Raw genomic sequence first — 19,081 nt, forward strand, 5'->3', positions numbered from 1 at the left:
CCCACCGGTGGGAGCCTGTCAGCAAGTCCCAGCCAATGATTCACAGCTGGAACCTGCTGATCAGCTGTGTACAATCACAGCCCAGAGCCCTTTGTTGACAATCAACACAGGGCATGCTATATCTGTTTCTCATCCCTGTTTTGCTAAGAGATCTATTAGTAAAAGCAGAACACTTTACACATAGGCACACATTTGACCCCTTGGGCGCCCTAGATGTTAACTCCTCCCCAGCCAGTGTCATTGGCACAGTGACAGTGTACTGTATATTGTGATCACAGTATTAATGTCACTGGTGATGTCAGTGCAGTTAGTCAGTTCCCCACCAGTGTCAGTGTCAGATTGTCTAAAAAAACGTTCCCTGTGACACTGCGCTATCCAAAAAACAGAAAAAAGCTGCTAACACAATCACAAGGATAAAACAGTGAATAATTAACAAATATCAAAAACGTAGTGTAGCGCTAAACAAAATTATGAATGACCTAGTTAGTGCATCATCATACAGTAATTAACCCAAAACACCTTAAGTGTGAAGATTCATGTAAAAAATTATATATAGAAATGAAATTACAATTCCAAAAAATATAAATAGAAAAAGTCTCTATGTAAGATGTTGATCCAATCCAAACGTGAAATACGGGTCACCATCCACCTTCTCAAGATGAAGCTAGCATGCAGACACCCTGTGATATTCCCGTCACCTTTAGAAATAAAGGCTTACCAGATAATATGGATCCAAACGAATATATATTCGAAGGATCATGCAAGCTTGTACACTTAGATGGCGAGATTATAGATGTAAAATGTCCAGGGAAGTAACAAGTCAGGCTCCACATAAAGATGTCCTCAACTAGTTGTTAAATCCTCATCGGTACACTCCAGCACAAAATGTTGAACTCATACAAAGGAAAATAAGGAGCCACAATAGTGTAAATCCATTTAAAAGAAAAAATTTTTAATAAAAAAGTAATGAACTCACATGTAACCAAAAGAAATCAAGCGCTTATTCCATAAAAACAGTGCTACAGCAGTAGTCCCGACGCGTTTCGTCCTCTACAGGACGCAGACTCTTTCGACCCCAGATGACGTCTGTAGAGGACGAAACGCGTCGGGACTACTGCTGTAGCACTGTTTTTATGGAATAAGCGCTTGATTTCTTTTGGTTACATGTGAGTTCATTACTTTTTTATTAAAAATTTTTTCTTTTAAATGGATTTACACTATTGTGGCTCCTTATTTTCCTTTGTATGAGTTCAACATTTTGTGCTGGAGTGTACCGATGAGGATTTAACAACTAGTTGAGGACATCTTTATGTGGAGCCTGACTTGTTACTTCCCTGGACATTTTACATCTATAATCTCGCCATCTAAGTGTACAAGCTTGCATGATCCTTCGAATATATATTCGTTTGGATCCATATTATCTGGTAAGCCTTTATTTCTAAAGGTGACGGGAATATCACAGGGTGTCTGCATGCTAGCTTCATCTTGAGAAGGTGGATGGTGACCCGTATTTCACGTTTGGATTGGATCAACATCTTACATAGAGACTTTTTCTATTTATATTTTTTGGAATTGTAATTTCATTTCTATATATAATTTTTTACATGAATCTTCACACTTAAGGTGTTTTGGGTTAATTACTGTATGATGATGCACTAACTAGGTCATACATAATTTTGTTTAGCGCTACACTACGTTTTTGATAAGTGTCAGATTGTCTGCCACACTATTGCAGTCCCATTATAAGTCACTGATCACCGCCATTAGTAGTATAAAAAAAAATATTCAGTGTATATATACACGATAGTTTTATAGGTGCTATAACTGTCATGCAAACCAATCAATATACACTTACTGGAATTTTTTTTCTTACCAAAGACATGCAGCAGAATACATTTTGGCCAAAATTTATGAAGAAATTCAATTTAAAATTTTTTATTGGATTAGTTTTGTAGTAGAAATGTAAAAAATATGGTTGTTTTTATTTTTTGGGGCTTTTTTCATTTATATCGCAAAAAATAAATAAAAATAAAACAAAGTGGTGGTCAAATACCATCAAAAGAAAGCTCTATTTGTGTGAAAAAATTATATAAATGTCATTTGGGTACAGTGTTGCATAATCGTGCAATTACCAGTTAAAGTAGCACAGTATTAAAATAGTTTTTTCTTTGTTATTTAAAAAAATAAGTCATACTTGCCTCCACTGTGCAGTTCGTTTTGCACAGAGTGGCCCCCGGCCCTCCTCTTCTGGGGTCCCTCAGCAGTGCTGATGGCTCCTCCCCACATCAATTGTCCACGTTGGACAAGCGCTCTCCTTGGTGTACAGCTGTGCGGGCGTGCTCCTGTGTCCTGCATCTGTGTATATTCACACAGAATGCAGGACTCAGCCCCCCGGCGCGGCGTCATTGGATTTGATGGATAGCAGCGGGAACTAATGGCTGTGCTGCTATCAATATAGCCAATTGGGAGACGAGACGCCAGCTAGAGATGATGTGCTCGTTCCCGGACGGAGGCTGACAGTGTTCAGGTAAGTAAAATGGGGGGGGCTGCAGCACTACAGAAGGTTTTTCACCTTAATGCATAGAATGCATTAAGGTGAGAAACTGAGGGTTTACTACCCCTTTTAAAAAGCAAAAAAAATGGCCTTCTGGCATTTAAATGGTTATTAAGACATGTCATTATTATGACGTTGTTTGAAAATGAGATAAAACTGTTGCTCATAGTAATTTATCAGGTTTCATGGCTTAAATAAATGAAGGAATACATTTGCTATAAGCAACAGTTTTGGTATGTCCCTGTTTTCATACATCTGGCCAAATAGTTTAAGTATTTACTGACAGTGTGTGTTTTGCACTTTTAAAGTGACTCTGTTAATTAACAACAATAAAAAAAATCTGCTGACTGGTATAAGGCCTTATGCTCATGGCTGTCTTCAGACATAAGAATACCTAACATAAAAAAACAGTGTTTTCTCGTACCTGGGAAACCACATGTGAGGTGTACAGCCATCCAAACAATTTAATAGATTTTCACCCCCTGTGCGTTTTGTAAATGCTGATGTTTCTGTGCATTTATGTAGGACGTCTATTCCAAGCATGTCTCCCCGGATGCAGAAAACGCAGTGTTTTCCTGTGCCCGGGGAGCTGCATTAGAAAAATTACTTGCTGCCCTCCAGCCACTGAAAAAGGCTGGGTTTTTAAAATGGGTATTTTATGCCTGCAATGTCTGAACATCTAGAGGGCACGCACATACATGCAGAACCTTGTGTTCCTGCTTTGTCTCAATGACAGGCCTTTCTAATCAGACAGAGCATCAACACTAGGTCCCTGCACCTTGACTGTTTTTATTTATTTTTGGTATGTTTTTCTCCATTTTCTTTGGTTAAAGCAACAACCGGGGGTTGTTCTTTTGCTAGTGAAGACTTCAATATATCTACACAGTGAAAAATAAATAAATCTGTCTATATATCTGTTATATTTACAAAAAAACAGGCAACCAAAAATTATCCTGATGGATATCCTAAGAAGTGGTGAAGGGAAACAGGCTGCACATAAAAATATTTCTGATTCAGTTTCTTGTAATGATGGAAATTTTCAGATTAATCCTGTTTCATCAGCTTCCTATATACAACCCCCAGCAACAACAAATTTGTGCTTGTCCAGGTATAGTATAATAGAACTAGGGAGAAACCTTGTGTGAATGGCATTATGCAACTGGGCATGTAAAAGTGTGTTTATTCATATAAAGTCATTTTGGCTTATGGTGGCTGTTAAATCTCTGTTATGTACAGACGTTTAAAAGCATAGTGCATCTTTAGAAAAAAAAATGCCTTTGCAGATGAGACCGACTACACAGCTTTGACCAAAGTTGAATATTGCCCTTGCTGCAGGTGTAGGCCATTTACATACCTTGTGAAGCCTGACTGAAAAACACCCAGAAATTGCATCATCCCATCCTGCCTTGTTGCTAGGACATTCCTAAAACACGGCCATCTGTTGCTGTTCACGTTTACTATCGCAGGAGCGAGCTCTTTCTCCAATTGAAACCCATGGGGTTAAACCCATTACATGCGCTTTCTCTCCACTAAGAGCTCTGAGCTCAGCATTTTAGAGCTTGCTCCTGTAATGGGGGAGGTGAACAGTAAGATCTTGGCAACACCCTAACCTACAAGGCAGGACTGAGCAATGCAGTCTGGGAGTTTTTCATTCAGGCATCATGTTGTACATAAATGGCCTACACCTATAGCAAAGCCATTATTCAATTTTGATCAAAGCTGCTGAATTTGTTTTTATCTATAGGTGGCCCTTACCTGCAAAGGTAGATTCAAAAAACATTTTTTGGTAAAGGTGAACTATACCTTTTAAGTACAGGTTTATCATGTCAGTTTCTACTTTCTTTAGACTCGGTTCTTGGCAAATGTGATAAACTCTACCTACTGTTTCACTAGCAACTAGCCCATCACCCAATAAGTATGTTTTCCACTTGGCTTTCACCCCTTCTCTCCAAGCACTGTGTTTCCAAGTATAATGCCGCATACACACGACCAAACTTTTTGGCAGAAAAGGTCTGACGGAATCATTTCATCGGATGTGTGGGCTTCATCTGACTTTTTTCTTCAAGAATTCTGACGGACCTAGAAATAGAACATGTTTTAAATCTTTCCGATGGAATCAATTGCTATTGGGAAAACCATTCGTCTGTATGCTGGTCCAACGGACCAAATACGACGCAAGGGCAGCCATTGGCTACTGAACATACTTTTCTAGTCCCGTCATACATCACGTTCAAAATTAACAGACTTTGGAGTGATCGTGTGTAGGCAAGTCTGTTCGGTCGGAACTCCGTTGGAATGACCGTCAGAGTTTATTCTGACGGAAAGTCCTGTCGTGTGTACGTGGCATAAGGCTTCCCGAGCCTTATACGTGTAGTAGAAGCAGACAATATTCTTTACTTTAATGGCCTTTTAACTTTTTATGGCCTAGTTATTAGGAGGTTCCCACATTTATTTATTTCAAGTATTATATAGCGCAGTCAATTTATGCAGTGCTTTACATATACATTGTACATTCACATCTGTCCCTACCCTCAAGGAGCTTACAACCTAAGGTCCCTAACACACATTCATACATATACTAGGGGCAGTTTTTTTTTTTTTTTTTTTTTTTTTTTTTTAGACAGGATCCAATTTAACCTACCAGCATGTTTTTAGAGTGTGGGAGGAAACTGGGGAACCCAGAAGAAACCCACGCGGGCACAGGGAGAACATGCAAACTCCAGGCAGATGGTGTCGTGGTTGGGATTTGAACCAGCGACCCTTTTTGCTGCTAGGTGAAAGTGCTAACCATTTACACCACTGTGTTCTCCTATACACAACAATGGTTCTGTCAGGCTATATATACAGAATGAAAGCGTGTGTGAATGCACTCATATGTAGTGGTGGTGTTGTTCATATTGAATAAGTACAAACCCTTACAATATTTATAATGTTGTGTAAGGTCTATGCATCTGTGGGGGACGTTATAGCTTTAGGAAGTGAAAAGGGGCTAACTAAAGGCAAGGTTTGATCTGCATTAAAAAAAGAAATATCACAGCTCAAACTAGGGAGTGGTCTTCTAACAACATTTTTATTGTAACCACTTTGAATTTGAATTTTAAGTGAAATCACTAACAACCAATTGTTCACTTTGATTTTTAGGGCACCACGCATTAGTTTCATGGAGCAGTACAGAGAAAGAGAAACAAAAAAGGAAGCACGTAGTCCATTGGATTGTAAAGGTTGGTCTTTTAACAACTTCCTACCTGAAATCTATATGGTCAGCATTGCTCTACATCAGGCTCTCAACCTTTTCAACACTGAGGAACCCTTCAATTAAATTTTCGGTCTCGGGGAACCCCTGATAAAAATGACTATATCTAAAACTCGGTGATAAATATGTGTGACGGTCAGTGGGAAGAATGCTGCTTACACTTCTGGTCATTGGGAAGAGTTACCCCATTACATGTGACTAAAAAGATCAATGGTGTCAGTGGGAACTTATCGAAGAGGCAGAAATTGGTTGCTCATTGCTCAAGGAACAGCTAGCTTCCTCTGAAGGAACCCTAGTTGAGAAACCCTGCTTTACATAATACCTTATGCTAAAAGAACATTAATCTATGCCTTTCCTTTGACACTTAATCAAATAAACGCTTTATAGGTAGGCATAGGGGGTCTATTTAACAATATCTTCATCTAAGGTTTACATAACTTTCAAGATTCCCACGTTTTTCAGTAAGAATTGACTGGAAAATGTATAAATCTCAGGTGATAGTTTTTTTTGTTTTTTTTTCTTAATTTGGGTGGAAACATTGATAAATAGAATTTTATATTTAGGTTATATGACACATAATAGCACTATTTATGTTTTGACAAAGTTGTCAAAATCTAACTAAGGCTGAACCTACTCCCAATCCTGTTCTAAGACTATTCTATCTAGCCTGTGAAAGAAAAGATGCCTATACTTACCAATTCTGTCGCTCCGGTCCAGTCACATGATCACTCCAGCAGCGGCTTTAGTGTAGAGGTGAGATCACCGACAATGGTTGCAAATGCAGGGGACCGATCATGTGCATGGCTTCAGAAAAAGCAAGTATGAGCATCTTTTATTATACATGATGGATAGAATAGTCTTAGAATAGGGGTGGGAGTAGGTTTAGCCTTAATTAGATTTTGACTAAACTTCCACTTTAATAACAAACTGAAGCAGATCTGTTAGCCACTTTTTTTAGTAGATTAGGCAAAGTCCTGTTTAAGAGTAGGCCCAAAAAGATGCCTACTATTTCCTTTGTTAGAACTAGACTTGCTTCAGAATTAAGCCACCATTCGCTCACGACTGCCCTGTATAATGAGAGTGCCTTTACTGGTGAATGAGGTACTCTCATTGGACAGGGATATGAGTGGAAGGTGGTGTCTGTTATTGGTTACAATGTGAACCCAGATTCAAAAGGGTTTTCTTGCCAACATGGTTAAAGCAATAGAAAATACGTTTTGGTACCTGTACTAAGGCAGTACTTTTACTTTAACAAAAAGAGAAATTGCTGAAGAATTAGCTTTCATTGTTTGTCTCACATGGGCAGATCTTGCATAGTTGTAGACATATTGCTTAGTTACTGTTCAGTGTTATATTGTAAAATTATTGTATTGTAACTACAATAAGGAAACAAATAGTGTAGTACTCTGGGAAAAAAATCAAACAAAAAGAATAAACGTAACGTGATACAAGTAAATATGGGTGGTGAACCCAAATGCCATAATAAGAATAAAAAAAAAAAACATAAACATATGTGATGATCTGTGCATACAAGTGATTAAATGTCCATAAAGGGTCAAAAACAGAATAACGCTGTTCAAAAAAAGTTCAAAGGCTTCCTGTTGATATCCAAACGGTGAACATAGATATATGACTGGAGTGAGGGGAACCACCACCGATAAATAGAAGGCTTACCAAAGTGTTTGAACCCAGAAGAACATACGTTCTATGAGTCAAACGGGCTTGTGTTGTTTTGACAACAAATATGGATGGACGCTTGGAATCTCTAAATCACTTGACCAGGATCGCCCAGGTATCCACAAGATGGGGGGGTGTCCTTACAGGATTGTTTTGTGGGAGACGGTAGTTTCATATCCATAGATGTAGCGAGAATGATTAAAAGAGGAGAAAAGAAAGGGCCACATAGCGCAATTCCATTTTAAGATAAAAAATTTTTAATGTAGCTAGAACACTTACTTAGTAGATCAAATAAGCAATTTAAAAAACAAGTGGCGAAACAGCACTGATACCAAAAGTGACTGTTTTTTTTAAAATATTTTTATACAGGAGATGGTCAGAGACTGGGGACATGGTACAGGACATGGTCAGAGACTGGGGACATGGTACAGGAGATAGTCAGAGACTGGGGACACGGTACAGGAGATGGTCAGAGACTGGGGACACGGTACAGGAGATGGTCAGAGACTGGGGACACGGTACAGTAGATGGTCAGAGACTGGGGACACGGTACAGTAGATGGTCAAAGACTGGGGACACGGTACAGTAGATGGTCAGAGACTTAATACAGCCTCACCAGTGCCTGTCAGATGCAGCCTACCAGTCAGTTGTAGCAGCCTGCCTGTGCCCTTCATGCAGCCTCACCAGTGTCTGTGCCCATCAGATGCAGCAGCCTGTCTGTGCCTGTCATGCAGCCTCACCAGTGCCTGTGTCCATATGTAGCAGCCCGCCAGTGCCCATGCCATGCAGCCTCACCAATGCCAGTGCCCATGTTATGCAGCCTGCCAGTGCCCATGAGGTACAGCCTACCAGTGCCTGGTAATGAGATGCCATGCTGTGTGTCAGAGCTGGATCTGAATGGCCGTGCAGGCTGCATGCATTGTAAATATCTCCTAAACTGTGCAGGTTTAGGAGATATTTTCACTACCTATACGTAAGCCTTATTATAGGCTTACCTATAGGTAAAACTTTACAGGGCAAGTTTACTTCATCTTTACGGTATTAAGGGGACTTTCTCCCCACTTACTGAAGCCAAAATATCATAGTATTTACCATGTAACATATAATTTAAGAGAAACAGGTGTATATGTATTTAGAACTAGTAGTGCATTATATTAGTCCAGATTTAAAAAGGGAACAAAACTTATTAAGTCGTTTAGGCCCAGATATGCTGTGGCCCTTAATCTATAGATCCACTTGGCTTCATCTTGTAAAATTAATCTGTATTGTTGCCAATGCTGTAAATTTTAAGTAATCTAGTGTGTATTTACATTTATCTGCGAAGTCTAACCACAGGGCTTTTATCCAAAATTCCTGTGGTAATATCACTTACATGGTCAATTATTCATTTCCAAAATTTTCTTAGTTTTCCACACATAGTGAGAGCCACAGTCACATGTCTTTAGGTATACAATATCTATTGCGTTACAATTAACCAAATGTTTTGGTTGAAAAACCTCTGCGTTAGGTAAAACCAAATCTTTTTTTTTAGTTTATGAATCGACAATAGTTACAGCAACCGCGTTTAAACGTCTCTTTTGAGCGTGATCCACATGGGTCACATCTACTTTTAGGGAAAAAATGGCTTGAGGTCAGAGGCCAGTGTTTGGTAAAGATCTATTGAATGTCATCTGCATGGTTACTATATTTGATAATTGGATGGATTTTGTGTGTTCTATCCTCATCCCTTTGAAACGGGGAGTAGCTCACGTGGATCTTTTTAGCTCTTTTGTACGCTTTTTTTTTTTTTTTTTTTTTTTTTTTTTTTTTTTTTTTTATATTAAGTTTTCAACTGTATCATCTCTCCAAAAAACAATTCTGTACTATTTTGGCTTGTCTTTCAAAATAACTATAATTGGATGTAGAGAAGATCTGTAAAGAGTGGACTAAAATCCCTTCTGAGATGTGTGCAAACCTGGTAACCAAGTACAAGAATCATCTTACCTCTGTGCTTGCCAACAAGGGTTTCTCCAACAAGTACCAAGTCATGTTTTGTTTGCGGATCAAATACTTATTCTACTGAACTGCAGCTCAATTTATAAGATTTGTATTGTGTGTTTTTTTTTTTTCTGGATTTTTGTTTGATATTCTGCCTCTATCATTTAAAATACGCCTATGATAAGAATTAGAGACACTTTGGGGGTTATTTACTAAAGGAAAATCCACTTTGCACTGCAAATGCACTTGGAAGTAAAGTCACTGTAGATCCGAGGGGGACATGCGAGGAAAATAAAAAACAGCATTTTAGCTTGCACACAATTCAGCAGAGCTTCCACTCATTTCAGATCTACCCCTTAGATTTAGAGCAGCTGCACTTCCAAGTGCACTTGCAGTGCAAAGTGGATTTGCCTTTCGTAAATAACCCCCTTTGTTTCTTTCTACATTGGCAAACTGCAGGGTATCAAATAATAATTTTGCCCACTGTAGGTAGGAGCCTGATTAGCTTTATTTTCACTTTACAGAGCAAATGCAAGAGTCCCTATCTAGTAAAGTCTGTCGTGATGTCAGCAATACATCTATTTCTTCTGGACCAAGAAAATCTAGTAGTCTTGACCAGGAAAGCCAAGGTGTATCAAAAGTACATGAACAGGTATATATAAGTGTTGTCCTAAAAGAAATCTCTGTTGAGAAAACTGTGTAGCCTACCATAACTGAACTCTTTATTTTAAAATGCTAGTTGCTCAAATATTTTATTGACTCAAAGGTTTTAGTGCTTACTATTTTGCTAACTTGAAAGAATTATGCAGATCAGAAGTTCTGACTTCTCTGAAATCACTGGATACATTCTAGTTTTTGTTCCATGTTGGAGATGCAGAAAGTATTGGAAAGTTCACTTAGTTTACCTTATTGTAATTTACCGCAGCAATATTCTGGAGAGATCCTGGCATGTGAAATGGGAAGAGCTGCTTAATGAATCTGTTTTCTCCTTCCCTCTCTCCTCCTCCTTCTTAACCTCCTTCTACTTTACTTGCTGCATTACAAATAGGAAAGCAACAGGGGTATAACCATATCGTAACTTTAAATCCTAATGCTGTATTTACTTTTTAACAGAGCAGTAAAGGTTTAAAGAGAGTTTCTATGTTTTCATTTTGTTTTTATTTTGCAATCCATTTGGGTGGTTCCCTTTTTTTTTTTTTTTTTTTTTGTCCCTGAAGTGATGGGAGATCACTCGAGTTAGGAAAAGGGTTTTTGTCTAGATCTTTTCTTGTCCATTGAGGGACACAGGAAGCCTTAAACACTGCTTCTGAAGGTTCCCCCTCCGATTTGCAGCTATCCAACAAGATTGTCTTCTTACCAACTATTGTACTGTACTGTACCCTGACCCGGCTGGACTAGACGTTCAGGGGCTAGCCTGGAAGTGACCTTTGTGCACTGGGTTCTGCTTTGGTGTTACTCAGACTCCGCTCTGGTCAAGTTAGTTGCAGAGTGCTTTCTGGGTTCAAAGGTGCTGACATTGCTTCTGTACCTTCCCTCTCGTTAAAACCTCACTTAGTAGGGCAGTTGGGTCAAGCATTGGGAGCTCCCTTTTTGTCCTTTATTATTTTTGGCTGCTAAATGCAGATTATTCCCCCCCCCCCCCCCCACCCTTTTTCTCGCTCTGGCTTTGCCATAAAAGCATTATTGCTGTGGTATTGATTGCTGATGTAAATGGAGGGAGTGTTGTGCTCTTTCATGCCATGCAGTGTCAAAAGAAGGATTTTTTTTATTTATTTATTCCTACTGCCCACCTACAGTGATTTTGTTTGCTTTATGTTATTCCACCTTCTGTCACTGACACATACCTTCTGCCAGCTATCATAGTATGAGAGTGTTTCAGGCCTTGCAGTTTACCCTGAGGATGTGCGCTACCTATCCACTCTGTGGCTGCAACATGCCTGATCTAGACATGAGGGAGACCATCCTGCTGTACCAGGTTCCCCCAGTAACTTTCTGCTAACGGCTCAGAGGCTGTTTGCAGCCTGCCTATTGATGATGCGGGTGTCTGCAGCCTGGAGTCATACTGTCCTCTGCTGCTAGAGTCTCTGTCACAATCTTCTTGGTTATTTCTCCAGTCCCTGCAGCAGAACAGTTTCAAGTTTTTTTTTACGCCAACCTGTTTACGATTCTAAAACCTAAATCTTGGTCTTCAAGATACTAAGAGTGAGATTTACTAAAACTGGTGCGCACACAATTTTGTGCAGCTATGCATAGTAATCAAACAGCTTCCAGGTTTTATTTGAAAGCTTAACTGAACAAGCTAAGCTGTTTCTCCTCGCCTGAATTTTTTTTCTTGCCTGGCTCAAAAGATAAAGGGCATTCCGGGGATTCTCATTTCCCCAGATTGGCCCAGGCGTATGTGGTACGCTGACCTTGTGAGTCAGATGGCAGAGACACTGCTCATCAAATGAAAATTTTCTTCCATGTTCTAGATATGGTTTTGGGCTGTGCATGTCTATCCCTCAGCCACCGTTTCTTTCAGAAAGAAAGAGTCGCTTTTTGTCTTTCCCGATATCAATAGACTGCCCCAGTTTTTGTCCCACAATCTCCAGATGGCTCAGTCAGACCATCCTTCAAGCTTGTGGTCTCAGGAATATAACCTGCATGCAGTAGTAAGCATCAGTAGGTTGCTATTTGCATACTAATTTTGGAATAACCTAGTCTGGTACTGGAGGGACAACTACTAATATTGTCAGTTTGGGACTTTTTTGCTCATACGTTTGCTTTTTATCTTCTATTGGTGCAAATTAACGGGACAAGTAGTTGAAATAGTATGCTTTTCTATTTGAATTACAGAAGAGTGCTTTGAAGGGTAATGAGATTTTACCAGCTAGACGTGAAAGAACCTATTGCTGCAAACGTGCCGAACACCAGAGCAAGAAAATGTCACTTTCTCCTTCTTCAACTGACCCATCCAGCTCTTCCACTGACTCGTTTACAGACCGCACTTTAACCTGCACTTTCGAATCACCAGGTAGAAAAAACATTACTAGACAGAAACTTAAAGAGACAGCTGAAGAAAATAAAAAATCTGATGATGGATGTTCTTCAGATACCCAGAGATTCCGTTCACAGTCTGGTGCTTACAGCAGAACAAGAAATAAACTATTATCTTCTACCAGTGACGGTGTGGAAGCACCTCCAAGTAAGTTATTTTATTTTTACAATGTTTCGCTAAAATTTTGGATTTCACTTTTTGTCTCTGACAGTGATCACCAGGACAGATGGAGATAGTGAATTACGTTAGCAGCGACACAACCCCTACCTCACTCCATTCAAAACTGAAAAACCCCCAAAAAACCTCTCTATCGTTCATTGACAGACACAGCAGCTCTTGACCTTAGGGTTATATTGCCCCTTTAGGAGAGGACTAGGCAGAAAGTGTTAAAAACAGCAACATTTGCACAGTACCGCCCAGGAGATGGTCCTACCAGCTATAACCCCTCACACTGCATCCAACAGCTCAGTTTTTTTCTGCCTAGTATAGGAGAAGGACCTGGCTCCAGATGGGACCAATGGTCCTGGGAATTTTTTTTCTCTTTTCTGCATTTTTGATTCCTGTGATCTTCAATCAACAGCCAGGCTGGGTGACAGGCTGGATAATATAGATCCTTGTAGTCTCCCCAGCCTGGCTATCGAGCGTGAGCAGGCCCTAGCTACGCGCTGGGTCGGCCACAACATGCCCCCATCTATTCCAGGGGCAGCCGGTGAGCTATATGCTCCAGGGCACACATATGACCAGGCTACTGATGTCTGTGTCACAGTGTGCCGTGGCCGGCAGCCACCCTGTACTGCTTGGGTGACGGGTCTGTCTGTGGAATGCGTCCAGCAGTTCCCGCAGGAGGGGTAAGTATGGTTCCACCTGTCTCTGCAGGATGGAGCAGCTGCGCATTCCTTGGGAGGTAGACTAGGGGGTCTCTAACTCTCCTTTCTCTCCCTGTCCTTTCCCTCCTCCCCATGATATGGGCCACTGTTTGACTGGGCATATGGGGATGCGGTGCACGTACCTGGCCAGGGGGGTCCTCCGGGGCGGGGGCTCTGGGTCCTGGCAGGGGGCTGTGCTGGGTGTTGGAGGTCCGCATCCTCTTCCCTTTTTTCTGGGCCATGGTGGGTGTCTGCTGTGTGAGCCATGGGGGGAGGCTGCCGTGTGCTCCGCGCCCATTTTATGTTAGCCACAGTCAGTTTTTTTTTTTTGTGCCTTCAGCCATTTTCTAGTAGTTCGGCGCCCATTTTCTTGTCGCTCCCAGACTTTTTTGCCGAGGTGGCCAGCGGCCATTTTCTAGTAGCCTCAGGTGGTTTTGCCTCTAGCACTGGGTGCTCGTTTCCTTCTAGAACAGCGAGATTCTACACAGATGCCTCGTGGATGGCACAAGGGGAGAGCAGGCAGCAGCACAGCAGAGTACCTGGATCAGGGTGGTGAGAACTGTGGAGGGCCCCTCAGTCTGTGCAGCTAGGAGAGTGGACTTTTGTGTGACTTGCCTTAGGTCCCCAAGTGGTGACAGGTGAGTGTGGGTCAGCATGCCGTCAGAAGCTGGCGCTTCTTCCCCAGGACATTCCTGTGATTGCAACTAGTTCCCCTGCACCTGCGGTGCCTATGGACGCTCTGTCGGCGGTCCTGGAGGCCTTTGTTGCCAGGGTGGGAGTGCATGAAGGTTTGTCCCCACCCATGTCTCGGGTGGGGGGTCAACTTCAGGAGTTTGGAGCAAGGTGGTCCCCCTCGGTTTTCGACCAATGGACCAGTGACCTGATTTCATCCAGGCTACAAGATAGTTGCTCTCTTGGTCACCAAACAGATTCTCCCCTTCCAGCATACCCGTATCCCCCGCTCGCCGGGAAACCCTCTTGGGGGCAGTAAGGGACTGCTGAGTCGCAGAGTGGTTGTACCAGTTCCCAGGAATTGTAACTTTTCCAAGGATTCTACTCTACATTCTAATATGTTTGTAGTTTTCAAGAAGGAAGGGGTACATCCAATCTTGGACCCAAAAGCCTTCCATCACTTGTTATGGTGTAGAGCTTCAGAATGGAATCAGTCGCCCAGTAGTTGCTGCACTCCATCAATGGTACTCCCTGGCGTCCTTGGACATCCAGGATGCGTACCTGCACATACCCATATGCTTGTGGCAGCAGAAGTTTCTGCGATTTCCAGTCGGGGAAGCCCACTACCAGTTGTGGCTCTTCTTTTTGGTCTGACATCGGCCCCTGAGTCTTTACCAAGGTTTTGGTTCTGGTTTTGACGTTGCTACGGCAACATGGGATCGCGATCATGGGATATATAGACGATCTCCTCCTGAAAGCATCTTCCACCTCAGAGTTAGAGGAGGATGTAGCGATCACCATGCAGACTCTGCGAGAATTTGAGTGGCTGCTGAACCTAAAGAACTTGGTTCGATTGTACCGACTCAGCGTTTGGAGTACCTAGGCTTGCTGCTAGACTCCATGGAAGCAAGAGTTTTTTTTTTCTCCCTTCAGACAAGCCGCAGACTCTCAGAACCACGGTGAGACTGCTGAGGAACCGCAGGTGGTCGTCGCTTCGCTTTTGCATGCGAGTCCTGGGGCTCATGGTGGCCTCCTTTTGAGGCTGTACCGTTTGCCCAGTTCCACACCAGAGTCCTGCACAAGGAGATTTTGTCTAAATGGAACAAATCTCAGTTGTCCCTGGATCGTCAGATTTAGGTGAGCCAATCAGTCAGAGAATCACTGATCTGGTGGCTGAAGTCCCCGGTGATTCAGGCCGGAAAGTCCTTCCTACCGCTAAAGTGGACAGTGATCACAACGGACACCAGCCTTTTTGGCTGGGGTGGAGTAATGGGGGTTCAGTCGGCTCGGGGCCTCTGGTCGACAAAAGAATTCGTGTTGCCGATCAATCTGCTCGAACTGAGAGCGATCAGGCTGTGCCTCTCCTCATGGCAATGAGACTGCAAGGACGGTCGATCAGGGTCCAGTCAGACAATGCCACTGCAGTGGCATACGTCAATCACCAAGGGGGGACAAGAAGCTCAGGTGCAGCACGGGATGTCACTCTCATACTTCAGTGGGCAGAGCGTCATATATCGGTTTTGTCGGCCATTTACATTCCTGGAGAACTGGCAGGCGGACTATCTGAGTCGCCAGATGCTGGACCCAGGAGAAGGGGCGTTGCATCGGAGGTATTCAAGTTGCTGTGCCTGAGGTGAGCCACACCAGATGTAGATCTTTTGGCCTCCCGTCTCAATCAGCGGGTGCCAAGATTCGTGTCCAGGACAAGAGATCCGTGGGCGGACGCGTCAGACGGACTGGTGGCTCCGTGGGATCAGTACCAGCTGATCTGTGCCTTTCTTCAACTGAAGCTGTTACCACGTCTGATACGCAGAGTGGAAACCGAGGGGATCCCAGTAATACTGGTGGCCCCAGATTAGCCTTAGCGTCCTTGGTACGCAGACCTGGTGCGTCTGGTGGCAGACGCTCCCTGATGACTGCCATTACGAGAGGACCATTCTGTCTCAAGGTCCGATTCTCCATCCTGCTTTACCATCACGGGCTTTAACAGCATGGCTATTGAGAGCCAGGTGTTGAGGAACCGGGGTCTGTTGGACTCGGTGATCCCAACTATGTTGAGAGCATGGAAATCTTCTAGGAAGATATATCGTCGTACCTGGACGGCCTGCATCTCCATATGTGAGGAGAAAGGTTGGCATCCGTGCTCTTTTTCCATATCCAGGAACCTGCTGTTTCTTCAGCAAGGAGTAGACCAGAAATTGGCACTAAGCACGATTAAAAGGGCAAGTTTCAGCTTTGACTGTCTTTTTTTCAGCGACCCCCCCCCCCCCTCGCGTCTCACTCATAGTGAGTACCTTTTGTTCAGGGGGTCCGTCTTGTGGTCAATCTGGTGCGTCCACCGTTACCCCCATGGGATTTGAACCTGGTGCTATCGGCGCTTCAAAAACCACCGCTTAAAAATATCAGGGTGTTTCCCCTGTTGACTCTTTTTCAGAAAGCGGTCTTTCTAGTGGCCATCACATCGGCCAGGAGGGTCTCGGAACTGGCGGCCTTGTCTTGCAAGTCGCCCTATCTGGTTATCCATAGGATAAGGTGGTGGTGCGTTCGCAACCGTCCTTTCTACCGAAGGTGGTCGCAGCTTTTCACATTAATTAGGACACCATCTCTCTGTCCTAGGCCAAAACACCCTAAGGAGGTGGCCCTTCATGCTCTGGGCATGGTTCGGGCTCTGAAAGTGTATTTGTCTACAACTGCTCCCTTTCGGAAGTCGGAGTCGCTGTTTGTCTCGGTAGCTGGTCCCAAGCATTACGGTCTCATCAGCCACCATTTCCAGGTGGATCAGACAGGTTGTAGTACAAGCCTACGCCTTAAAGGGGCAGGTGCCCCTCTTTCCGGTTACGGCCCACTCCACAAGAGCAATCGGAACATCTTGGGCCTTCTGACACCAAGCGTGCCACTCAGGTGTGTAGGGCGACGACCTGGTTGTCTGTCCACACGTTTACCAAGTTCTACAAGGTAGACGTCAGTGCATCGGCAGATGCCTGTTTTTGGCCGCAAAGTTTTGCAGGCGGCTGTATAGTTGTAATTGAATATGCAATATTTTACCTTTTTTCCTGGTTTTTCGATAAAAACACAGTACCTTTAAGTTAAGGCACAGTTGCTTTACATTCCGCAGTTTTTTGTGCGGTTGTGGGTAGTCACTCCTGTTGTGGGTACCCTGATTTTGTGGTGGATTTCTCCACGCACTGTTCTTTTTGTGGGTAAAGTTTCACTTGTTCCCACTTGCCATGGTGGATGAAGTGTTTATGCCGTTTTCCCACCCCTCGTTTGACACTGCTTGGGGACGTCCCAATGGCTAAGAGAGGAGCTGTGTCGGTCGGTGAATATAATTTTTTTGCACTCACAGTAAAATCCCTTTCTCTGTGATTCACCAACCGACACAGCACCCGCCCCTCCTTTTTCTTTACGTTATATTGCTTGTTGACGTACTGAGGTCTGCTAGCAGGCAGGAGGGTTGATACCTAAGGGACCGCCCCCATGGGCGGAACTGAAAGTTCTGAGTGTTGTATTACAACTTTTCCTAGTATTTCTCCTAGAGGTAAGGTATACAACCCAATGGCTAAGAGAGGAGCTGTGTGAATTACAGAGAGGATTTTACGACGAGTAAAATAGGATTTTTTGTACTTGCTGTAAAATCCTTTTCTCTGAAGTTCATTGATGGACACAGCACACACCCCTCCTATTTCTGTTTGTACTGCTTTTGAGGAACTGAGCAGCTGGATGCAGTGTGAGAGGTTATAGTTAGTTAGTAGGACCGCCCCCTGGGCAGTACTGTGCAAGTGTTGCTGTTTTTAACACTTTCTGCCTAGTCCTCTCCTAAAGGGGCAATATAACCCTAAGGTCAAGAAGAGCTGCTGTGTCAGTCAATGAACTTCAGAGAAAAGGATTTTACGGTGAGTACAAAAATCCTATTTTGTCTTTATAAATACTTTTAGCTAATTTACTTATTATTATTATTATTATTATTATTATTTACATGCTGGTAAAAGAAAATTACAAAGTTACCACTAGTAATAAATAGCTGATTGCATAGCTCTCAGTACAGTCTCTTCCCGGCTGTGAAAATGTTATGCTGGCCATACACTATACGAAAATTCGGCTGAACCCATTTTTGAAACACGAACATTAGGCTGTGAGAGCAACTGATAGTGCCATCATGTAATGACCAATAAATCGTTCAGTGCACATAAATGAATCCCATTTTTTTTTTGTTTGCTTTTTTTTACATATATCTAGTGCAAACAGTTCGGACGGCAAACACAGTACAGTAAAAACACAGTTTTTTTGGCTCAAAAACATGCCAACATCTTTCGATTTTGTGCCCATTAACTAGGTGAAAAATGAACAAACTGGCTAAATGACCGAATTTCGTCAAATTTTTCTTATAGTGTATGGCCAGCATAAATTTTGTGATTGTTACCTGCAGTATTATCTGTGTTGGTTGTTAGCTGCTGTGTTAATCGCTGACAGTTACTTCACAGCAGCTGAAAGCAAGTACATGGAAAAGGGATAGTTGATTGTGTATGTTTTCTAGAAGAGGCCCAACAATGTCTCTGACTTTACTTCCAGAGATAGCCAGGATATGTTTTATTTTTAACTGTATGCATTCCCAAGGCTAAGATCAAGGGTTTTACGTGAGCATTACTGCATGTATTGTTAGCTTTAATACCACTTTAAGACCAGGCCTTTTCTGAAACTTTTTGTTTACAAGTTTAAATTTGTGTTTTTTGCTAGAAAATAACTTGGAACCCCCCAAACTATATATCTAAAATATATATTATTTAAGGTACTTGTATAGCGCTGTCAATTTACGCAGCGCTTTACATATACATTGTACATTCACATGAGTCTCTACCCTCAAGGAGCTTACAATCTAAGGTCCCTAACTCGCATTCGTATACTAGGACCAATGTAGATGAAAGCCAATTGACCTAGTAGCATGTCTTTGGAATATATTATAATATATATATTTTTATACAGTATCTCACAAAAGTGGGTAAACCTCTTACATTTTTGTAAATATTTTATTATATCTTTTCATGTGA

General features: G+C 42.4%; 1 protein-coding gene across 8 annotated transcripts in view; it reads left to right on the forward strand.

Annotated features, from left to right (window-relative positions):
• Positions 1–19,081, forward strand: part of SENP7 (SUMO specific peptidase 7) — a 122,739-nt gene that overhangs the window by 32,631 nt on the left and 71,027 nt on the right. For 6 of the 8 annotated variants that reach the window (XM_077482490.1, XM_077482487.1, XM_077482488.1 and 3 more), the window contains exons 5-8: positions 3,492–3,662; positions 5,696–5,775; positions 9,986–10,113; positions 12,297–12,645. In XM_077482490.1, coding sequence (XP_077338616.1) covers positions 3,492–3,662; positions 5,696–5,775; positions 9,986–10,113; positions 12,297–12,645 — 728 coding nt within the window. The remainder of the gene's footprint in view (positions 1–3,491; positions 3,663–5,695; positions 5,776–9,985; positions 10,114–12,296; positions 12,646–19,081) is intronic. The other 2 variants (XM_077482491.1, XM_077482492.1) reach the window with 2 other exon arrangements.

The sequence above is a fragment of the Lithobates pipiens genome, unplaced genomic scaffold, assembly GCF_037356315.1.
Source record: "Lithobates pipiens isolate NorthernLeopardFrog02 unplaced genomic scaffold, aLitPip1_a1.2 Scaffold_16, whole genome shotgun sequence".
Classification (NCBI taxonomy): domain Eukaryota; kingdom Metazoa; phylum Chordata; class Amphibia; order Anura; family Ranidae; genus Lithobates; species Lithobates pipiens.